The sequence below is a fragment of the Nyctereutes procyonoides genome, unplaced genomic scaffold (assembly GCF_905146905.1).
Source record: "Nyctereutes procyonoides isolate TBG_1078 unplaced genomic scaffold, NYPRO_anot_genome, whole genome shotgun sequence".
Lineage (NCBI taxonomy): Eukaryota > Metazoa > Chordata > Mammalia > Carnivora > Canidae > Nyctereutes > Nyctereutes procyonoides.
Window position 1 is genome coordinate 115,859,760 of NW_026575125.1, and position 21,336 is coordinate 115,881,095.

The 21,336-nt window shown below is 53.8% G+C and overlaps 1 protein-coding gene across 2 annotated transcripts in view; it reads left to right on the forward strand.

Moving 5' to 3' along the window:
- Positions 1-21,336, forward strand: part of MAMLD1 (mastermind like domain containing 1) — a 118,785-nt gene that overhangs the window by 61,149 nt on the left and 36,300 nt on the right. For both annotated transcript variants that reach the window (XM_055338492.1, XM_055338493.1), the window contains exon 3: positions 18,801-20,648. In XM_055338492.1, the coding sequence (XP_055194467.1) occupies positions 18,801-20,648 (1,848 nt within the window). The remainder of the gene's footprint in view (positions 1-18,800; positions 20,649-21,336) is intronic.

A 21,336-nucleotide genomic window follows, 5' to 3' on the forward strand; every position in this document is an offset into this window, starting at 1 on the left:
GAATTTCTGGAAGAGCAGGAAATATAGTCCAAGGATCTATCTGGAATCCCAGCCTAGTGATCTCTGCACTGCCCCCCTTCAACTAGAAAGAAAGAAGAGTGTGAGGGAAGAAAAGCCTTTTTTTTTCTTTTACCAGAAACCAGGACTGTAGGACTGACGGGCACTAGACATATTGCATTAGCTTCCTAGTGCCACTGAGAAGAGGAAACCAGCGAGTAGGGCACAGAAAGAGATTCCCATTCAACTCTCTGGCTCTGGTGTCCTTTTAAAACCCCGCTCAACAAATTTCTCCTTTTCTCCCTTGGAGCCCAGACATCATCTATGTGTCTGAAACTAAGGGTTAGGGCTTCCAGTAGTAGTTCTAGGAGCCAGGACGACAGAAGGGACCATGAGAGCCACTGGTTAGTTGAATTTGACATAAAAAGCCTGCAATATCACCAGTCTACCGAGATTAGCTCTGTTAGTAGGAGTTGCAGCAAACACAATGGCTGTTATCTCAGTGTATTGGGTCCACAGAGGAGTGGCTTACTTAATCTCTGAAATTAATACAGCAGAGAGGAAATGGCTCTTATAGAGCCGTGGGTCTGCTTCCTTCCTGTTCAGAGAACTGGGAGCTCGGGGCTCTGAGGTAATGTCATTTCACATAACTAGAGGGCCTTGGCCTCTCCGATTGATTCCAAGGGCGAGCCACTTTCAGTAAGTCAACTTTCTATTTAGTTTAGGATTCTGAGATGTGCACAGGTGTGTGTGGGGGGGTGGGGGTTGGGGGTGGGGGGATTGTTGAAATCTGGCTTCTCTGTTTCTCCTCGCTGTCTCCCACCAACAGTGTATTGAGAATGTGGCATCCAGTTGAGTACGTAGATGTTTGCAGACTTTGACTGCCAGCGTTCCTGCTCACAGAGATGGCAGACGGGATGGCAGACATGGAGCAGTCAGTTGGCCAGCCGCCTGTCCTCCAGATCGCCAGCCCTTCAGGCAGGCATCTCGTAGAAGGCAATCTCTAATGTCCAGCCTCATCACCCTTTAGATTTCTTGCTTCTCTTTTATGGTCAACAACTGAGTCAGTGAAGGAAAACCTCTTGGTGAGGCATCCAGAGTCCAGATTCAGTTGGGCATGACTTTCAATTTCTCTCCGTTTCACACTTGTTTGTGTTCCTGGGAGGGAGGGAGAGGGGGGTTGTAGTTGCAAGTGTCTTCCTCCCCTTCTCCTCAGGAGCCCTACCAACATCCTTTAAAAGAGTGTGACTAGCGAGTAACTGCTTTGGTTTTAATCAGTGTAGACCTCGATGCCAAAAGGCTTTTTCTTAGGATAGACCTTTGGAGCAGCCACCTGTGCCCTCACTTGGGAGAAGTTGCCATTGCTCACGCCATTTCTGGGCTTGGCATCTCTTTGCAGATGGCCGTTTAGAGCCCTTTGTAAGTCTTGCCAAAAATTCACATTGATTGCTTTAGAGTCACACCTTGGGCTTGATCAAAATCAGTCCTCCTTCCTCTGTGGCACATCTTGTTCTTTGCCCTTAGCTCTGAGTGACGTGACTGTTTCCAAAATTCCACGCTGTCCCAGAAGATGAAGGGTTTGCCCCAGTTGAGGGGATCTGAAAAAATATGTCCCAGGCTCCAGAAACGACTCTCCCAGATGAGTCCTCTTCGCAGTAAAGAACGCATGTATCCTCTGGGAAGATGCATGTGGTCTCTGAAGGGGATGATGCGGAAGGAGCCCACTCCTCCGGTGGGGCCTGCTGGGTGTGCATAGAGTCTGGCCAAGCTGGGTGCCACTGCTGCCAGCAGCCAACAGTCAGCACAGTTCTTCTTCTTCTTCTTCTTCTTCTTCTTCTTCTTCTTCTTCTTCTTCTTCTTCTTCTTCTTCTTCTCTTTTAGATTATTTATTCATTCATTCATTCATTCATTCACGAGAGACAGAGAGAGAGGCAGAGACACAGGCAGAGTGAGAAGCAGCTCCTCACAGGGAGCCCTATGTGGAACTTGATCCCAGGACCCCAGTATCATGCCCTGAGCCAAAGGCAGATGCTCAACCATTGAGCCACCCAGGTGTCCTTCCAGGGCACTTCTTGAGCACAGCTGGATTTTCATGGTCATGAAATCTCTGCAGCCTCAGGACAATACCCGCTGCTAACATGGAGCTCTGCTGCATACACTGAGGATCTCAGCAACCCGGGTGTTTGTGGTCTGAGGGACAGAGATGGACAGATTAAATGCAGAAGGGCCTGTTGGTTCACCATGAAACCTGCCGTGCAGACAAGTTATTGCAGGGCCCAGAAAGTGAGTGGCAGGGGGTGGTCCTTTGCAGGAGCTGGGCTTGCCGGTCCCAAGTGTGGCCTGAACTGCACCTCCCGTGTCCGCTGTTTGCTCTGTCCCTGCTGCTCCCTAGCATTCAGGGATGGCACCCCAGCCCCAGCCCCAGGAGGCTGTGGGCACCACCTCTCCCTCATCCTGCAAGCGTCTTTAACGTGGGGATCTGATTGAGACGCTCAGCTTACCTGCTTCTCTCATCCTTGGCCAAAAAACAAACAGCAACGACAACAAAAACATGTTTCAAGGAAAGGTCTGTTTAAAAAAATGCTATCAGTCTCAAAGGAGAAGTGTTTTAAATAGGCCTGGGCTTTCCATGTGAATAACCGAGAGCCACCTTGTAGGAAGATGTACGTCCCAAGACCATCCTAAGGGCTCGGGACACCTGGATTCTAGTCTTGCTTCTGCTACTAAACAGCTCTGGGACTTTGTCCATCCTTTGCGCTCCCCGAGGACAAAAGTCAAACGAGCCAGGAGTAAGAATAGCTCCCCCTTTAACTGAGCACTGACTGGGTCCCAGGCACTTGGGGAGCCTTATCTCCCGTAATCCATAGGATAATCCTGAGACGAAGGCGATCCCCAGGAAACTGAGGCTCAAAGAGGCTAGGCAGCTTGGCCAAAGTCATAGAGCACGTTGAAAATCCCCAAACACTGAGCACACATCATGCAGGAGTAGCCACTGTGAGGGTTCTCAGTGGCACAAGGACCATTTCAGAATTTATTCATTCATTCAGCAGCATGATTGCTTACTGAGTCTTGTGATCTGCAGAAAAGTAGAGTTTTACCTTTTGGGCCTTTGGGCACCCACCCAAGGTTGATAAGGCATCTATCTCTGCCGTCAGTGTACGGAGTTTTAATAGGAGGCAGAACGTTTTGTCCTTCCCTTTGAAGTTAAGCTCTCCGTTCCTCCCCCAGATCCCAGATCGGTGGGTTGATTGATTCCTAGTGTGAGAATCTCTCAAACATTATTAGCACGGCAGGAGGGAGTGCTCTGGAGCCTGCATGGAACTGGAACTCGGTGTACATGTCACCTGTCACCTCTGTCTCAGTCTACACCCACCACAAGTGCAGAGGTACCCTGGCTCTGAGCAGCCACCTAGTCCATTCTTAGAGCAGCTCCAGACCAAGTGGGGGTGTTAAGGGCACACAGTTGGAGAAGGAAGGAGACGCTTCTGGTTACTCATCTGTGTTTTGTCATTTAATACCACTAAGTGGCTTCCTGTAGGTGACAGTGAATTGGCATGCCCAGGATTCCTTCTGAATTTTCCAACCATTCTCCCTTTATGGACAAAGATGCTAAAGCCTGAGAAAACCAGTGACTTGCAGGAAGGTGCCCCCCAAGAAGGTGGGGAGATACACCAAGAACCCTCATTTGGGTGGCCCCAAGGGCAGCCTGCTTTCCACCCACAAGCTGGCCTAAACCAACTACTACTACTACTACTACTACTACTATTCTTCTTCTTCTTCTTCTTCTTCTTCTTCTTCTTCTTCTTCTTCTTCTTCTCTCTCCTCCTCACCTCTAAATGAAAGTGGGGTTGAGCAAGGGGGAGAGAGGAGAATATTGAGATTGGGATGGCTGCAAAAATACTGGCCCTCTTTTGTCACCCCCTCCTCTTTAGACGGATGACCCTAGAAACACCCAGTGGGAGGGAGGCTGGTTCACCTCCCGCTGTGGAGTGTGATCAGGTTCAGGATTTGTATGCATCATCCCTGGAGGCACCTGCACTAGACTCAGTAAGGAGACCTGAAATTAGTGCTGTGTGAGGCCCTGAGAATTTCCCTTTACTCCTGAGCTCGGAGGGCCTGTCTGTCTCTGGCCCTCCCACCACATTCCCAGGGTCTGCAGGCCTGGGAACAAATCGATCCTACTCTGTAGTTTTACTTATCCTACCCCAAAACCGGGAGGAGAGAATTGAGTGACTCTTTTGTGCGGGCTACTTTGTATACATTAGCTCATCTGCTCCCGTGACCTGGGGATAGGGATTTGTATTTCATCCCATCTCACCGACCTGGAGACTGGGGCTCATGGAGGACCGTACTTGCCCAGTGTTAGAGTCAGTAGGTTGGAAATTCAGATCTCAAATCCAGGTGCCCTGACCCCGATGTTCCTCCCCCTTTCCTGCTTCCCATTCCTTGGTTAGGGACCCAGAGCGTTAGGGCCTTTTGCAGGCTGGGCATGACTCTCGGGAGGCTCAGGCTCAGGCAGCGGACCAGAGTCCCAGGTGGCCTGGAGATTTCATCCCAGAGGCAGAAACAGCCCGTAAACAGAGGTAGAGTGGAAGCATCCTTATATCACCCTGGTGGCTCCCTGGAACCTTCTGACCAGCACAGTCTACAGCCCGGCATGTGTGCCAGCTGGCTAAAAATCTTACAGGGAGGTAGGGAGAGCCAGCCTGGACCTGGGCTGAGTTGGAAGCCTAGAGAGGAAGCCCAGTGTCCCCCACTTCATGCAGGGCTGGCCCCAGGAGAGGAGAGCTATGTGTATGGCCCCACTTCCAGGAACCAGGTGGTCCGGGCACCAGCTCATCGGGCTGGCAGCTGTCTCTGACGCTTAGTGAGATCTTGTGTGAGTGTCTGGGCTTCCATCCACACCAGGAAAATAGGGTGAATAATCTGCCCCTGCCCACGTCAGGGTTTGTGAGATAACGATGACCAAGACGTGGATATGAATGCAGTCTAAAGCCCACAAGGTACTGTTGCTGTTCGCACTTTTTTTTTTAAATGATCAGAGATTGGCACTGGCTCAGAAGGCAGTGGGAAGCATGTCCTTGGAGCTCAGGTGGAGACACACAGGACCCCTGAGGACGCGCCAGTTTCAGCAGCAGCCTCTCTGCGCTGAGGAGGGCTGCATTTGCGCTGTCGCTCTGAGCATTCTGGGTCAAGGCCTGTGGTGCGTATGCGCCTTTCTATTTTGGGGATCCTCCCCACGGAGCACGCAGCTGCTCGCTCCCTTTCTCCCCTCCTCCTCTTCTTGCAGGAAGGGCCCTTTCCTGCCTCACACATGCAGCCAGGGCGGCCACCGGGCAGAGGCCTGGCCTTTCGGACAGGTCTCTCCTGCCAGGCCCTAGCGCTGCTCAGTTGGTACGACACCGCCGGGTTCCGCATCTGGGTCCTGCCTGGGTAGCCCAGTTCAGCAAACTGGTGACCTGAAAATTGCCGTCTGTTTGAAAGAGAGGGCGCCGGGAGAGTGTGCCGTTTGGCAGCTGGCTTCTGCTGGCATCTGGGAGCTCGTGCTCCTGCTCCTGCCCGCATTCCTGCTGGGCCCTGCCCCCCCCACCCACTTCCTCGACGTTAGGCCTGAGGTAACAGGTGTCTGGAGGGTGAGCTTCCTGAGGAGAGAGTAGACTCTGTTGGACCCCAGGTAGGGGCAATGGAAGAGCCCAGCTGAGCTGAAGCTCGGGCATCCCCCCATCCCCCCCATCTAGGGTATATGCAAAGTGGGGGCAAGCCCTGGAAATGAGGGCCTGGGGCTCCCCAAACTCTGGGCTGGCCTGTGCTGGCTGAGGCCTCTTGCTTTTGCTGGAAATCCCCAGCTAGAGAACTCAATAGAACTCCACTTGCAGACAGATATTTGGGTCATCAGCTGCCCCTGGGGTGCCAAGTTCCAGACCTCACGCAGAGTGGGGGAAGCAGGCGCTTCTGAGGTTTGGGCTACAGATTTTAATTTCTGCAGTGGCCGGAGAATAATTTGTCAGCACACTCCCTTCTCTCCTTTGCCTTTCCTTCTCCTCCTCTTCCTTCCTGCCTTTTCTTTCTCCTTCCTCATCTCCCTCCTCCCTTCTCACCAGATTTCCAACCCCCTAAATACCAAAGTTAGAAAAGCAGCCATGAGCCACAGGTTGCTGGACTTGACCACCGTGGGCCCAGGTGTGGCCACCCCAGCCACCACCTCCCACCCTCTTGCCAGCCTGCCCCTCCACACAGATGTGTGATACGGGGTCCAGTGACTCTCCGCACTCCCCTGCCCCAGCTGCTCGTCCAGTGTCAGCTGGCTCTGGTGCCCCTGTGACCCCCAGGTCTCCCATTCTACCCCAGGCTCAGGCCTGGGCACATAGTAAATAATCAATGAGCAGCAGCTGTTGTCCCTCTTGGTCAGAAGGTCCTTTAGAGATCATTCAGCCTAGCCCCTGGGCTGAACATAGGAGGTCAAGGATACACAAAGGAGAAGGAGTGTGTCCAAGATCATTGGGCCAGTTAGTGAATTTAATCACACTTTCTGAAAAACAGTTGTCTCTTGGCCTTGTGCTTAGAAACAGAAAGAGCAGGATAATTTGTAGGAAACCCTTTTGCTCCAATGGTTAATTCAAACCTGCAGATGCCAGCTGAGCCCTGTCACAAGGCTAGGTGCTCTGGGGGTACAGAGATGAGGAGGAAATGGTCCTTGCTTTCAGAGAACTGTGGACCTAACATGGGGCCTTGAGGTTGGCCAGAGCACCAGGCTGCGGAGGGAACGGGGTAGGAGGTGGAGCTGTACTATCATAGAGACCCTTGAAGGCCCGAGGGAAGGAAGAGGGTGTGCTTGAACCTGATAGACAAGATGTGAACTGTTCAAGGGCGCACAGAGGCTGCAAGAGCAGGGCAGATGGGCACCCTGGAGGAGGCAGTGTTCCCCACGTGCTGGCATCAGAGACTGCTGCCTGCCTTGCCCAGTCCAGGCCTGGTTCAGGGGTGGTCCCCCAACTCAGGCGACAATAGACATACTGAAGCACCCCCAGCCCTGAAAACGTCACCTGCTGCACTTGTCAACTGGAGCCCCCTGCAGGCCCCTGCAGCGGAGGGAGGGCAATTTGGAAGGAAGGGATTTCCCTTGGGGAAGATGCTCAGCTCAGGCTCTAGGGCAAGGGTTGGCAGACTCCAGCCCGCAGCCTCAGGGCAGCTTGTGTTTGGGTAAAGTTTTATTAGCACATCCCGCCCATGACAGACTGCTCCGGAACTGCCCCGGACGCCGCATGGCCTGCAGCAGAGCCCAAGATGTCACCTGTGTGGGCCTCTGCGGAGGAGGCTCGCCATCCTCCCTTCCAGGATGCTGGCCGCTGGTGCATCCCAGCAGGCGGGTCCTCCTCTGAACCCCTGAGGGCCAACCCCGGGTCCTCAGGCCTCCCGGTGTTCTGCTGGGGCCGCAGCTGGCCTGCTGGCCTGCTCCGGGGCACCCCCTGCCCCAGTGACTGCTCCCTGTTCTCCTTGCACCTCCCATTGCTCCCTGTCCTGTCGGCCTCCAGAGAGGCCCTTCAGACAAGGAGCTGATCGTCCCAGTGCAGACAACTTCTAACCCAGCGCCCTCCGCGGTGCCCGGCCTGCTGGCCACCTGCACACCCTGGGGGACACGCCCGAGCTTCCCCCTGGGGCCTTCTCGCTCCTGCTCTCCTACCTGCAGGCCCGCATCGAGATGTGCACCTAAAAGGCTCCATTCAGAGGAGCCACGTAGGCTTTGTCACGTCACTATTTCCTCAGGCCCCTGAAGAGTACAGCTAATGCTCTGTCCTTGTCACCATCCTGTCTGTGCCACTAGAATGCCAGCTTCTTCCAGGCCGCTCCAGCGCTTCTGTCCCTGGTGCATGCTCATTCGAAGGGGTTTCTCTCTGGGACCCCCTCGACGGCCTTGCTTCATCTGCAGAGTTAGTGGATGGAAGCCAGGGGCCGTGCTCTCTAGGCTGCCTCTTCTTCTAGAATGAGCTTTTGGTGCTAAGGTTGTCTAGTGGTAGGACTGCCTGTGGGACACTGTCGGGAAAGCTGAACATTCTCTTGCTTCACTTTTGTCCTTTAAGTCAAGCCTTTGGGGTTTAGAACAATTAACTTGGCCAATATAAAATATCTCCAGGAAGCCAGCCCCCAAACACCAACACCCAACATCTGCTTTCTGAATATATGGCTTCAAAGAGCTAAGTGTACAGTGGCTAACTGCTGTCCATCCTATTTATTTTAGCCACATGACAGCTAAGGAACTGAGAAATGCCTTGCCCTTTCCTGTAGTTAAATCTGACATAAAATTATTTTATTGGCAGCATTATAACAAACAAAAATCTCCCATGTTTCCACCAGTAATTCAGCTTCAGTTTTCTGGGTGAGAATAAGATCTTTATAAATGATGGCAAGGACCCAGTTTTGAGGTGCCTGCTAGTTCAGAGTGGAGTCTTCTTCCTCAGGCCCAGCCCACGGCTCTTCTAACAGAGAGGTAGAGCCAGAAGGATATATCCTTAGGGACCCCCTCCCTGCGCCATCGCACCACCGCCACCACCACCACCTCTACCACCACCACACCACATCATGACCACCTCCATCATCACCACCACCCCTACCACTACAACCATTACCAACACCATCATCTATACCAGAGGCAGCAGCACCACCATGACCCACAGGTGTGCACATGTGCACACACTGAGGCGGGGGATATCTTTCAGTTATGTGACACATTCCATGATGTGATCATGGACACCGTCCATACATAGTGAAGGAAGTGAATATTTGAAATGGTCATTATTTTCCATTTGTAACCCACTCCTCTTGCTCTGTGCTTTGGAGCTATAGCATATGAGCATGCATTTGTGGGCAAAAGAAAAATAGGATTCATCGCCCCCCAAGAAAGCCTATATCCCCAAGTGCATACCTTTACAAAACGTAAGTTTGGATAACAGCTCTTTCACTTCGTAAAAGAGGATTTTTCTTTCAATGGCAGATCCCCCTCCCCCAACGGCAAATTCTTGTTGCGTTTCATTATGATTTGGTTTACAGAAGTGAGCCTCGCATACAGCTCCTCAGAAGTACAACCAATGAGTAAAGGCAGATCTCCCTCGAATGACAAATGCTGCTGAGTAAACCATGTTAAAGGCTATTTTAGGACCACCAAGAATGTGTTTGCATTTTCAAGAGTGGAAAGAGAGAGAATATTTATTTGGCATGTACACCATCCCGGGCACTGTGCTCACTTTACATTTCTAAACTCATGTGATCCTATAACCAATCTGTGACGTGGGCCCTACTATCCCCGTTTTGGTCGCTCAGCATTGTGAGCGAGTGAAATGCCGCTGAATGATACACTTAAGAAAGGCTCATTTAATGCTCTGTGAATTTAACCTCAATTCAAAAAAGAAAGAACACCTAAATTGTTTCACAGTGCATATATATATGAAATCAGCACACTATACATCTTAAAAATCTCATCGTATCACCTGAATATATTCAATTTTTATTTGTCGATCATGCCTCACTTTATAAATCTTGAAAAAAAAGGAGGACCTAAGCATGGGGAGGGTCTCTGGCCTGATCTGATGCCCCTTATCCCACATCCCCTCCCAGCCTCTGCATCTAAGGTGTCAGGGCTCAAACAGCCTGGTTGTAAACTCTCCTAACTGGGGTTGGTGTATCTGCAGACAGTTAGTAGATCTTAGAGTCAGAAGTTGGCACTCAGCTGCTAAAATGTGCTTATTCACAAGCATGTGACCTTCAGAAGGCACGAGACTAACCAGGTGGCTCTGGATTCTTCTCCCACCTACACAGCTGTTGAGTTTCTCATGCAAGGAAATTCCTGCCATGTTTGAAAGCCTGTTGCCATTTGACTTAGCCCATAACTGGGCTACAGGCAGAAGGGAAGCCTCATTGTGCCTAAGCTTCAAGACTTATCCTCAAAACCTTCCAAGACCCGGCACCTAATTTTGTTCTTTTTTTTTTTTTAAGTCATCTCTACACCCAACATGGGGCTCAAACTCACAGCCCCGAGATCAGCAGTTGCATGCTCGACTGACTGAGCCAGCCAGGAGCCCCTAATTTTAATTTTGCTCTCTTCATGTAATATTCTCTTTTATAAAGAGGGGCCCCCAAACTGTGTAAAGTAGAGATCTGAGGCTGGGAACAGAGAGGGAGGGACTGAGCAATAAGCAACCACTTTTCTCTTTGCCCCATTAAACCACTCAAGTTGCTGTCCCAGCAACGGGGAGGGGCGCCTCCCACAAAATCAGGACTGTCACCATAGCCTTGACAGGGCCACTGCAATCCAGCGGGGCCTTGCTGCAAGGGGAGAGATGCTCCTGCGCTCACCCGCGCAGGCAGAAGAAGCCTCTAGGGTTTCCTGGATGGAGCGCCATGACTGGATTTCCAGTCATGTGGTGGTGCGTGATTTCCACACGGCTCAAAATGACCCAGGACTTGTTTCCAGTCCTGGGATGATCAATGGCCAGTTGTTACCCCAGCTTAGCTCAGCCAGAAGCCACGTCCCTAAAATGCACCAAGTGCTCTAAAAACTCACTTGGCCCATTAGGGCCCAGATGGAGGGCTTCCCCACTGACCCCACTCCTAATCCCATCAGCATCCCAACCACTGCCTGAGGGAGCCCACATCTGGAGTCCCAGCCAATCTAGGGGTGCTCGTGAAAGGAAGGCCCGGGGAGCCGGGAGCCAGGCAGCAAGGGAGAGGGGATAAGAGCCTCCCATCCAATGTGTGGTCATCAGCCAAACTGAGGGCCTCACTGGGGGCTCTGTGGTATGGAGGCAGAGCCTACCGAATGAGAGTCCAGAGCCACCAGTGTGGCTGCATTCCACCTTCCTGGGTGGCTCTGACTGCTAGTCCCCCTGTGTAGGTGCTCTGCTTAGAGATGTGGAAAGCTAGGGACAGGGTCAGTCACAGCCCAGGGCAACAGACACATTAACAACCTGACAGCCAGACTTGACGGCCCGCCGCCCTAAGGGGTGTCGAGACCCCGCTGGGTGACAGGGTGTCTGAGGGTTACTGCTCGAGGGTATTTTCCATTGGCGTTGTCACCCTCCGGATGAAGGGAAGTTTGGCTTTTATGGAAACTGCCAAGCCTCCTGGGTGGGGACTTTCCTTCCTCACCTCTGAAATCTTCTACCTCTCTGGAGCATTCTAGAAAAAGTGTTTTCTCGGGAGCTGCCTCCATGGATTCAACTACAATTTCTTTTAGCCATGAGGTAGACCAAGAGCTGACCTAGGCCACAGGGAACGAGAGCTCTGTGACCACAATGTCACACTGCCCATACCTAAGAGTCCATGGATGGGCCGGCCTGGTGGCGGGGCAGGGTGGGGGGAAGCTGCAGGCCGGAGGGGGTGTCCGGCCCCGGGGATAGAGGCATTGCCTGGCAGCCAGGATGGTGCCTCCAGGGGCTGGGGAAGCAGTTAAGGGCAGGCAGGTGGGGGACGGAGGCCCAGACGACTGTCATGGCACATTGGCGAGTTCTCCTTCTGGATCCATCTCCGGAACAGGCTTTCACACAGCCTCACTGGTTTTCCCACGCCCCTTGAGGTGTCTGGGGGGCTGGCAGCCTTCCTGGGGACTGGTGACTTGGTAGGACTCTCATAGAATATACAAGTGAACAGGGCTCATTTGACCAAAATCGCAGGCCGCCTTTCTTGATTCAACTAGCTCAGACCGGCTGCGCTCAGGACTAGCACTGCTAGTCCACACAGACACAGACATGCACAGACACACACACACATTGAAAGAATTATTGTTAAAAAGTCATAGATATTTGGGGAGGACCATAATTTGACACCCCAGCCCTGCCCGGATTGGGGAAGGTTGTGCTTTCTGTAAGAGTGTCTGCAGTTGGCAATGGTGTGTATATCCTGCTTGTGGCAAGGGCACTTATAGGTCATTGGGCTGTCCCTGACCTCGTGTCACCCCAGGGAGAGAGACACCCTCTTGGTTCGGGGGGAGAGAATTCACCATTTCCCTACAGGAGCAGTCCAGGAAGAAAGTCACAGCATTACCTTACCATAACTGGGACCCATTCCCTGTACAACTAGGGAAACTGAGGCCCAGAGTGGGGTAGGGACCTAGGAGAGGTCACACGGCAGGGTCCTTAAAAGCACTGTCCGGAGAGAAGTGAGGAGGTGAGGCTTGAGTGACTGTCTTCATCCACCGACACCCAGGTCTGCCCAGAGGCCCTGGTGACCTCCACCATCGGGCATGTGGCCTCCAGCCTTGGCTCTGCCTCTGCTTTTCCCCTTCTTTGCAGGGTTCTGGGCTCATCATCCCAATTCTGGGGAAACACAGATGAAGCTTATTAGCCTGGGTCCTGCACAGACAGGATTGTCTAGACTGGGGCAGGGCCTTTGCCTTCCACCCCCTGGTGACACTACATGGGAATGTGTTGGGAGGAAAGCAGGTCAGGGTTTCTTGCTGCATAGAAAGGCCAACCTGAGGGTAAGAGAAGCTGGCCCATGGGTGCATCCCTCCAGTCCTAACATGCGTGGGAGGCACCAGCCTGCCTCTAAGGGTCTGGAGGTTCTGACAAGCTAAGAGTGCAAGGCTAGTGCTCAAGAAACCCGTGTTCGGTGGCAGGATACTTCAAGTCTTCTCGGGGCGGGGGGGGCAGTATGAGTTGTGAGCTCATGGAAGCTCTATGAGCCTAGAGGCGTGGGGGCCATTCCTAAGAGTTGCCAACTCTTCCAACTGGTGTGTGTACACTACAGAAAAGGGGAGTGCAGTTCTGGAAGATGCATTTGCTGGGGCTGCTGCTTAGATGGCCCTGGTCGATGCTTGCCACAAGTGCTCAGGTTGGGACAGTGGAGGGCCACAGCAGGGTGGCAGCACCCAGGGAGAGTCGGGAGCAGTGGTGCAGGAGGTGGGGTTCTACAGGCAGCACCGCTGGCTGTCAGGACTAGGCTGCTCGCCCCCCCACCCCTCCCTCCAGGCCTAGTGGGCATGCCCTCATCTGTCAGGGCCCATGCTGGAGGGCAGTGGGGCAGCATGGGGATCCAGGGCCCGCAGAACGAGATCACTAACAATTATCGCTCCCCATGTGCATGCTCTAATGAGGCTGTGAGGCCCACAGTGCTGAGTGCCCACTTTACAGAAGATACTGAGGCTCAGAGAGGGGGAGTGACCTGCCCACAGTCACACAGCAAATGGAGGAGCCAGGACTTAAACTCAGGCCTCCTGGTGCCCACCCGAGGCTCTGTGCCACACACCCCTGCCTGCCTCTGCCTGTGTCGGGCGCTGAGGTTGCAGCATCTGCTGGCTCAGGGCAAGACAGGGGCACCGACCAATCCCCTATCTGTAGGCTGAGACTCTTGCTCCAAATCACCTAGTAGCAGACATAAGTTCTTGAGTCAAATCGACTCCTCCTGAAGTTCGTTGGCATTCAGGGTTCCCTGCATTCCCAGCTATCCTGGGGTCGTCCAGAACCTCATGCCCTGCAATTCTGGAAACACCGAAAATCCTGTTTGATCTACCAAAAGGTCAGTTTTGGCTTGTGAGCAGATTTTATTGAAACATAAACATGCAAATGAAATCTATACTATACACATGGATACACCTCCCCTGCGTATATCCAGGTATATTCTTTCCCTCGCTCCCTTCCATCCCCTCTCTGCTTCCGCAAGCCCAATCCTGCTCCATCATTGTCTTAGCTACTCTGGGGCTGCCTCCACCATGCCCCACCATGTCTCTATTCCATCCTTCTGAGCAAGTCTACTAGGGGCCATCCTGAAGCTGGTCTAATCTAGTTGGCCAACATCAGGTTCTTGGACACTCAAGGAATGTAGAACTAGTACCGAAGAAAGATTTGAGAGAGAGGCTGAGAGAAGTAGCAAGCAGATTGGCCTAAGCTGACCTGCGGGAGGCACCAGGGCAGGAGAAGGTGAAAGCTAATAGTGAACACGTTTCTGACACCTCTGGCCTCCTACGTTCTTACCCAGCAGGAACGGTGCATATTTCTGCTGGCCTGTTGGTGTCCATGTTAAAGCTCCGGCTAGAGTTTCCATAATTAAGTGTTTATAACAGGCTGCTAGATTTCTTTCAGAAGAGTGATGTATTTATGTATTTTACATGTATATATATATTTAGAATATGTTTTATATATATACATGTACGTAAATCATATGCTTTTTCCTCCTTATGCCCACTTTATGAGCCTAGACTGTACTCTTATCATCTAGACCTTTGCCAAGAAATCCCTTTTCGTCCTTCTGGACTAAAAATGTAGAAAGGCAAGAATCACCATGGCATTGTTCAGACAGAACCAGAAATAATATTGACTTCAGAGCTGAACTCAGCCCCTGTCAGAAGGGTTGCCTTACTTTTCTCATATTGAGGGGGCGGGGAAGCCACCACATGCTCTCAAGTACATTTTAATGAGTGTTCATACGGTTGTGGGGATCACATCAGTGGCTCTCTGCCTGCTTATGAAATGGGACTCCGCAGGCATTCGGGATTGGAGATGGCTGTTCCTTTCTAGAAGAAGCCAGGGAACCTCCTCACCTTCCCGCGCCCCCCCCCTCCTCCGCCCCCAAACACCTGTGAGCGCTGAGGCTGGGAGTTGGGACACCTGGGGTCTAGTGCCTTGTCCACTAACTAGCTGTGTGACCACAAGCAAGTCACATCCCATTCCGTTTTCTGTAAAAGGAGAAAATGGAGATGTGCCCTCTAGAAATCCTGCCACTGTCTACTGATTTACTTAATTTTTTTCTTCTGATTTGCTTATTATCTAAAAGCCATCTCCCAGCGAGTGGGCAGGATCATGTGCAATACGTGGCCTAAGGAAGCAGGTAGCTGATATCAATAGTTTGCCATCCGAGTCCACAGAGACTACACAATGGCACACGTGCAAGGCTGGAAGGTTTGTTTAGAAGGGTCTGGAAGCCTAGTGAGGAATGTTTTCCAGTTGCTTGAGAGGGAAATCATTCCAGAGTAGCAGCTTCTGTTGCACTTGCTCTGAAATGGTGACCTTGGGATTAGTCAGCACCACGCAGCCTGGCCCGGCAGGCCTCGGCCCGGCACCCACTGGCCCAGGTGACCTGGCGAAGGTGCCAGTGTGGGGATGAGGGAAAGCCCAGGCGGCTGCGAGAAATAGAGACGAGCAGCACATCCCAGGCCGGCCCAACAGAAGGCATGACAGCCGGCCTGTATCCAGGGACCGAAGTTGGGAGACCTGGTCCGCAGACCTCCTTACTGTGAACACAGCCACCTTCCCCCAGCTTGGCTGGGGTTCTGGCCGTGTAGCCGGGGTGCTTCAGGCTGGCTGTCGAAAGCTCTCAGCATAAAACCCGAAACCCAGAGCCAAGATCTCCCACAAAGCCAAGGCTCCCTGAAGTCCATTGAAAGAGGGAAGCGCACATGAGGGTCCCGGCTGCCCTGCTGAAGCCATCCTCAGCCAGCATCCACACCCCCTGCCACTGCGCCCCTAGGGACAGCAAGGCCACCCTGGCCCCTGATTAGACATCCTCCCCAAGTGTCCAGTGGGGCATTGAGCTGCCAACTTGGCGCAGCAAGGGTGGCATCCACTCGGGCAAATTGGATTCACTGGTACCAGTTAGCCCTCCGACACCCTGCAGGGGCACCCTGGGGTCTGCTTCACTGTTGAGGAGCCGGCTGGCTTCCAGAATTGGAACTGAGTGGGGAGCATTGGCTTGGGGGCCTGGAAATTTGTATGCATGGGCCCCCTCATTTGGGAGACTTAGAGAGTGCTTTCCCTTGCCAGGGGTTCCTCATGCGAGATGTGGGATCTCGTGGTGGTGCCAGGTCTCTCCCCATGCCCTGCTACCTAGGTCCCAACCAGGTCATGGCAGACTGACAATTAAAGAAAGGTCCAGGAAACTGCAGAGTCCACCAGGGATTCCAGGCTGCTGCAGCTCACAGCCCCTGCCCTCCCTTCCATCCCACTCCTCACACCCCATCCACACCCCCTGCCTGGTGCCACGGGGACTTCAGTGTCATCAGGCCTGTGCCGTGGTCCACGACCTCCCCAGCAGCACGCTGGGCCTGGCCACTGCCAGCTCGGGCTCCCTGCAGGGGATCCAGGGTCAAACCCACCCTCACTCATCCCTTATTCATCCATTCCATCACTTTCTACTCTCAATATATTGGAATTCTTTGAACTCCCTTGGGAGAATGTCAAGGAAACGAAATTTCAGTTTGGGATTCCGTGACTTGTTTGCGGGCTGCCCCTCTAGTTGATTGAATGAATGGCCAGGAAACATGTAGCAGAGGTCCCTGTGTGCCAGGTCATCCGGATTCATTTGTCCGTTGATTCATTCAGCTGCTATTTACTGAACACCTGCTGTGGACTGATACAGACTCCACTGCCCCTGGAAGGAAGAGTGGGCGCAGATGACCGGATAGGCCTCTTCTTAGCCCGCTCCACCCTCCACGGCCCGTTCTTGCCGGCCCTGCGGCCTTCAGCCCCAGATGGATTGGACACCAGAGCTGCCCCTCAAAGTCCCGTTGTCTGTGTTGCAAAGAAGAGGCAAATAAGGAAGCAGGTTCCCTCACTCCAGCTAGTAGAGCCCCTTCCGTGGAAGTGAGACAGTGTCCTGTCACCAGGGTGGACAAAGGCAGTGGCTTGTGAGGCAGCCAAGGGGTCAAGGAGAGGGCCCAGGATGCCCGGGCCCTGTTACCCTCCAGCCAAGTAGCTCTGGGCAAGCCCTTCCCCTTCTCTGGGTGTCAGGGCCCCTGCCTCTCCCAGGACAGCATCAGACTTCCAAGGCCCTTGCGTGGCTGCCCTTGGTAATGGCAGTGACCAGTTAGGGAGGATTTACTAGGTGCCATCGAATCTGCCTCATTTTACTTACTACTCAGAGCAGCATCATGAGACAAGGACTAAAATCATGCTCCTTTTACAAAGGAAGAATCCAGAACCAGGGCCTTTTGCCACACTGCCCCCACTCGTGCTCTGGGCCAGTGCTCCTCAACTTGGCTGTGCATTTAGAACCAGGAGCTTTGAAAAACCTCAGATCCCTGGGCCCTGCTCTGGGTGAGACTGAAGCAGTTCATTTGTAGGGGGAGACCCTGGGAATCCGGATGTTTCTAAGTGAATCTGATGAGCACCGGGCCTGGGATGTCCAGCCCCAGGAGATATCTTTTGATGTTCACTGTGTCGTGAGAGTTGTGGCCAGTGTGGTGCTAGCAGGTTGCCTCCCCATGCACATTGACCCTACCGCCACCCCCCACCTTACTACCCCCCACCCCCCCGCCACTCCAATGAGCCGAACATGACAGATGTCTAAGGACTGACAACGAATGTCCCAGTCAGCCTTCTAAAGCTAAACAGGGATTTCTTACTGAAAAATAGCATCCAGAGAAATACAGTTGACCCTTAAACAATGCAGGTGTGAGCTGCATGGGTCTGCTGATAGGCAGTTTTCTTCTATAGAAGCAAGACCGTGCTGTAAATCTATGTCATGATTTCCCTAATGACATTTTCTTTTTTTCTAGCTTACTCGGTTATAAGAATCCAGTACATGATACATATAACACCCCAAACACCCTGTGTTAACCGACTGTTACTGTGAGGCTCCCAGTCCACAGAGGGCTATTAGTAGTTAAGTTTTGGGAGGAGTCCAAAGATACAGTCGGATTTTTGACCATGGGGCATTTTGCAAGGGTCCACAGTGCATCTGTTCTGCTGAGGGTATGTAGGTGACTTCCAGAGCCCCACTCTTCCCACACAGTCCCCCAGTCCACCCCACTCTACTTGCAGGTCACGGTCATGAACATGACAGCCACAGATGACTGTATGAAGCCTTGAACGAGTAGGAAGCACTGCATCACTAACTGCTTTGTTCCCAAAGGCTATGCTTTTGTAAATGGTGAGCAGCTCCCCCAAGGTGCAGATCGCAGATTGGGTCCTTTTCCTGTTGCTCCGTATCTCCCCGACCTGAGGATGCATCTGCAGAGAGGAATTTCTTATTTAGATAGCTTTATACTTTGACGGGGGGCGGTGGTTAGGAGGCATTCTCACTAAAAACAAACAAGCAATTCCAAACTGCAGAGAATAGAAAGGGACTCGCCAGTCACCCCCAAGAGCTGACTACTCCACGTGGTCGCATGTATGTTCTTCCAAGTGATTTTTGTATGCACCGAGCGAGCTGTGTGTGTGTGTGTGTGTGTGTGCACAAAAATAAAGGAGCCCGTGCACCCCCTGACTGTTCTGCACTTGTGTTTCCGCTGAACAGTATAGCCCAGACAGCTGCCCGAAAGCACACACCCAGATCCCCTTTGCTCTAGAGGCTCTGCTGTGTTCCATTGTTTTGCCACAGTCTGCCGGGTTTAACCAAGACAGGGAGGCAACCTAAAAGTTCAATGTCTGTGTCCTGCTTTTCCTTTTTAGAAACGGGGGTATCTGTAGACAGGTAGGAATTGGAAGTACCTGAAGTTCTTCCAGCGTGCCCTCAAATGCCTGTCTGGGGCACAGTGCGTTCTGTGGCTTCCGCATAGTTGAGCTGAGCTCCCCCCTTACGTGGGCAGAGAAGATCCTTTGTGGGACTTCCTGTGGCGTTTAGTACACAGACAGCATAATGCCTAATTTGAAGTGTAACAAGACAGTTTAAGTGAAACACAGCAACAAAGAAGCAAGCATTAAGGTTCCCAAAATAGGCTGTATTGTATAGTTTTGACAACTATAAGTCTTGAAACTGAGAGATGTTTTATCTTGCAAGTTTCCTGTTCATTAGCTTTAATGTGCCAAGGCTTTATACAAATTTTCTCTCCCTCTCTCTCCTGCTCTCTCTCTCTCTCTCTCTCTCTCTCTCTGCCACAGGGAACCTTTAAAAGGAGACAGGAAGCAGATAATTTCCAGTTTCCAGGCATGGCTGACGGGGGTTACCCTAATAAAATCAAGAGGCCCTGCCTGGAAGATGTCACCCTTTCTATGGGCCCCAGTGCCCACCCCAGCACGTCGTGCGCAGAGCTGCAGGTCCCTCCGCTGACAATGAACCCTAGTCCCGCAGCTGTGGGAGTAGCAAGCCACTCGTTACCGCTCGAGACTAATCCCCTGAACGGCAGCGTCATGGGCTCGCCATTCGTGGTGCCACCCGCTGCAGAGCTGGGAGTCAAAGGGCCTGCCGGTCCCTACTACGACAAAGCCGGCAGCGTGCCAGCCGTGGACCAGGAACTTCAAGATCTCCTGGAGGAGCTAACAAAGATTCAAGAACCTTCTCCAAATGACCTGGATCTTGAGAAGATACTGGGGAGCAAGCCAGAAGAACCACTGGTCCTAGAGCACCCGCAGGCGACCCTTGGTGCACCTGCCAAGCCTTCGGCTGCGATGCCTCACCTGGAGAGCCTGGCCACCAGCAAGGAGTTCGCCTCCAGCTGCAGCCAGCTGCCCGGCGCCGCCACGTCGCTTCACGTCCCACCCTCCCCAGGGGGGCTCAACTACGTGATCCCCTCGGCCAGTAAGCAGGTAGCCTCCCCGGGCTCTTCGGCGGCGGCGGCGGCGGCGGCGGCGGCGGCGGCAGCGGCGGCAGCAGCATCGCAGGCCAAGAGCCAGGTCCAGGGGATGCTCCCCATCACCGTGCCCGCCCTCCCGGTGCATCAGTGGCATCACGCCCACCAGCTGAAGGCACTGGCGGCCAGCAAGCAGGGGGCCACTGCCAGGCAGCCGGGGACCACCCCCAGCTGGTCGAGCCTGCCGCCGCCCGGCCTGTCCCCATCCTACCGCCCGGTGCCATCGCCACACCCGCCACCACCGCCACCACCGCCGCCGCCGCCGCCGCCGCCGCCGCCGCCGCAGTTCAGCCCGCAGAGCCTCATGGTGTCCTGCATGGCGTCCAGCAACCTGCCGGGGAGCTCGTTCCAAGCCTCCCCCAACGCCTTACTCGCCAGCATGGCCTCGGCCAGCAGCGCCAGCCTCGGGCCCCCCATGCTCTACACTCCCGACAAGCTCCCCAGCCCTGCGCTCAGCCAGCAGCCGCCCTTCAGCCCGCAGAGCTCCATCCTGGCCAACCTGGTGTCCTCGGGCGTCAAGAGCCCCCCGAGCCACCTGCTGTCCGCTCTGCCCACCAGCAACCCGGGGCCGTCGCCGCCCTACCGGCCCGAGAAGCTGTCCAGCCCGGGCCTGCCGCAGCAGTCCTTCACCCCACAGTGCTCCCTGATCCGGAGCCTCACCCCCTCCTCCAGCAACCCGCTCGCGCAGCCGCCGCCGCCGCCGCCCCCACCGCCCCAGCAGCCGGCGAATGCCATCTTCAAGTCCATGACCACCAACTCACCCAAGACCCTGAGCATGATCATGCAGCAGGGGCTGGCCAGCCCCGGCCCGGGAGCCCCGGAGCCCTTTACTTTTGGCAACACCAAGCCCCTGTCGCATTTCGTGTCCGAGCCGGGCCCCCAGAAGATGCCCTCCGTGCCCGCCGCCTCTCGGCAGCCGTCCCTGCTCCACTACCTGCAGCAGCCGCCGCCGACCTCTTCGGCCACCGCCTCGTCCACCACCACGGCCACCTTGCAGCTGCAGCAGCAGCAGCAGCAACAGCAGCAGCAACAGCAACAGCAGCAGCAGCAGCAGCAGCAGCCCGACCACTCCTCGTTCCTCCTGCAGCAGATGATGCAGCAGCCCCAGCGCTTTCAGCGGTCAGTGGCCCCGGACTCCATGCCTTCTCTGCCCAGACAGGTAAGACGACTCGCGTCCGCTCACGTTCCTTGGTTTTGGAAATGAGATCCGTGTCTTGTGCCGTTGGTAACCTGGCCTTGGAGGCAAATTTGGCTGCAGTCCTCTCCAAGATGGGACTTGACTCTGGAAAAGTCTATTTAAGCCAGCTGATTCCGCATGGTCCAAATGCAGTATTAACGAGGCCAGGGTATGGTTTCGGTTCCTGTGCAGGCTGCTAAACTCCCCTGGGAGGAAAAATGCACCCAGAAGGTGCTGGCAGGGGAAGGAACCAGGGGAGACAAGTCCCCGCACCGGGCTGCATGGTGGGTTCCCTCACACAGGACTAGTGGAGGCTTCGCAGGATGCAAGGAAATTGCACCGAAGCCTTCCAGTCTTGTTACTGCTGGCATAAGGCTGCACACTGAGCCTTCTAGAAATGGCACAGCACACTTCTGCTGAGCAGCTGCAGCGTGCCCTTCCAGCACTGCGCTGGACACTGAGGCAGGTCCTAAATGGAAAGGGCAGATACTTAGAAAGGACTTACTCTTAGCATCTCTGTTCTACAAAGAAACTGAGGCTCGCAGAGTTGGAATGACTTGCCCAGAGTCACATAGGTAGCCAGGGGCAGAGCAGGCACTGGAAACCAGGAAGTCCTAGTCCAGAGCCGGTGCTCCTCTCAAAATCACTGTGACTTCTCCCTCTCCCTCAT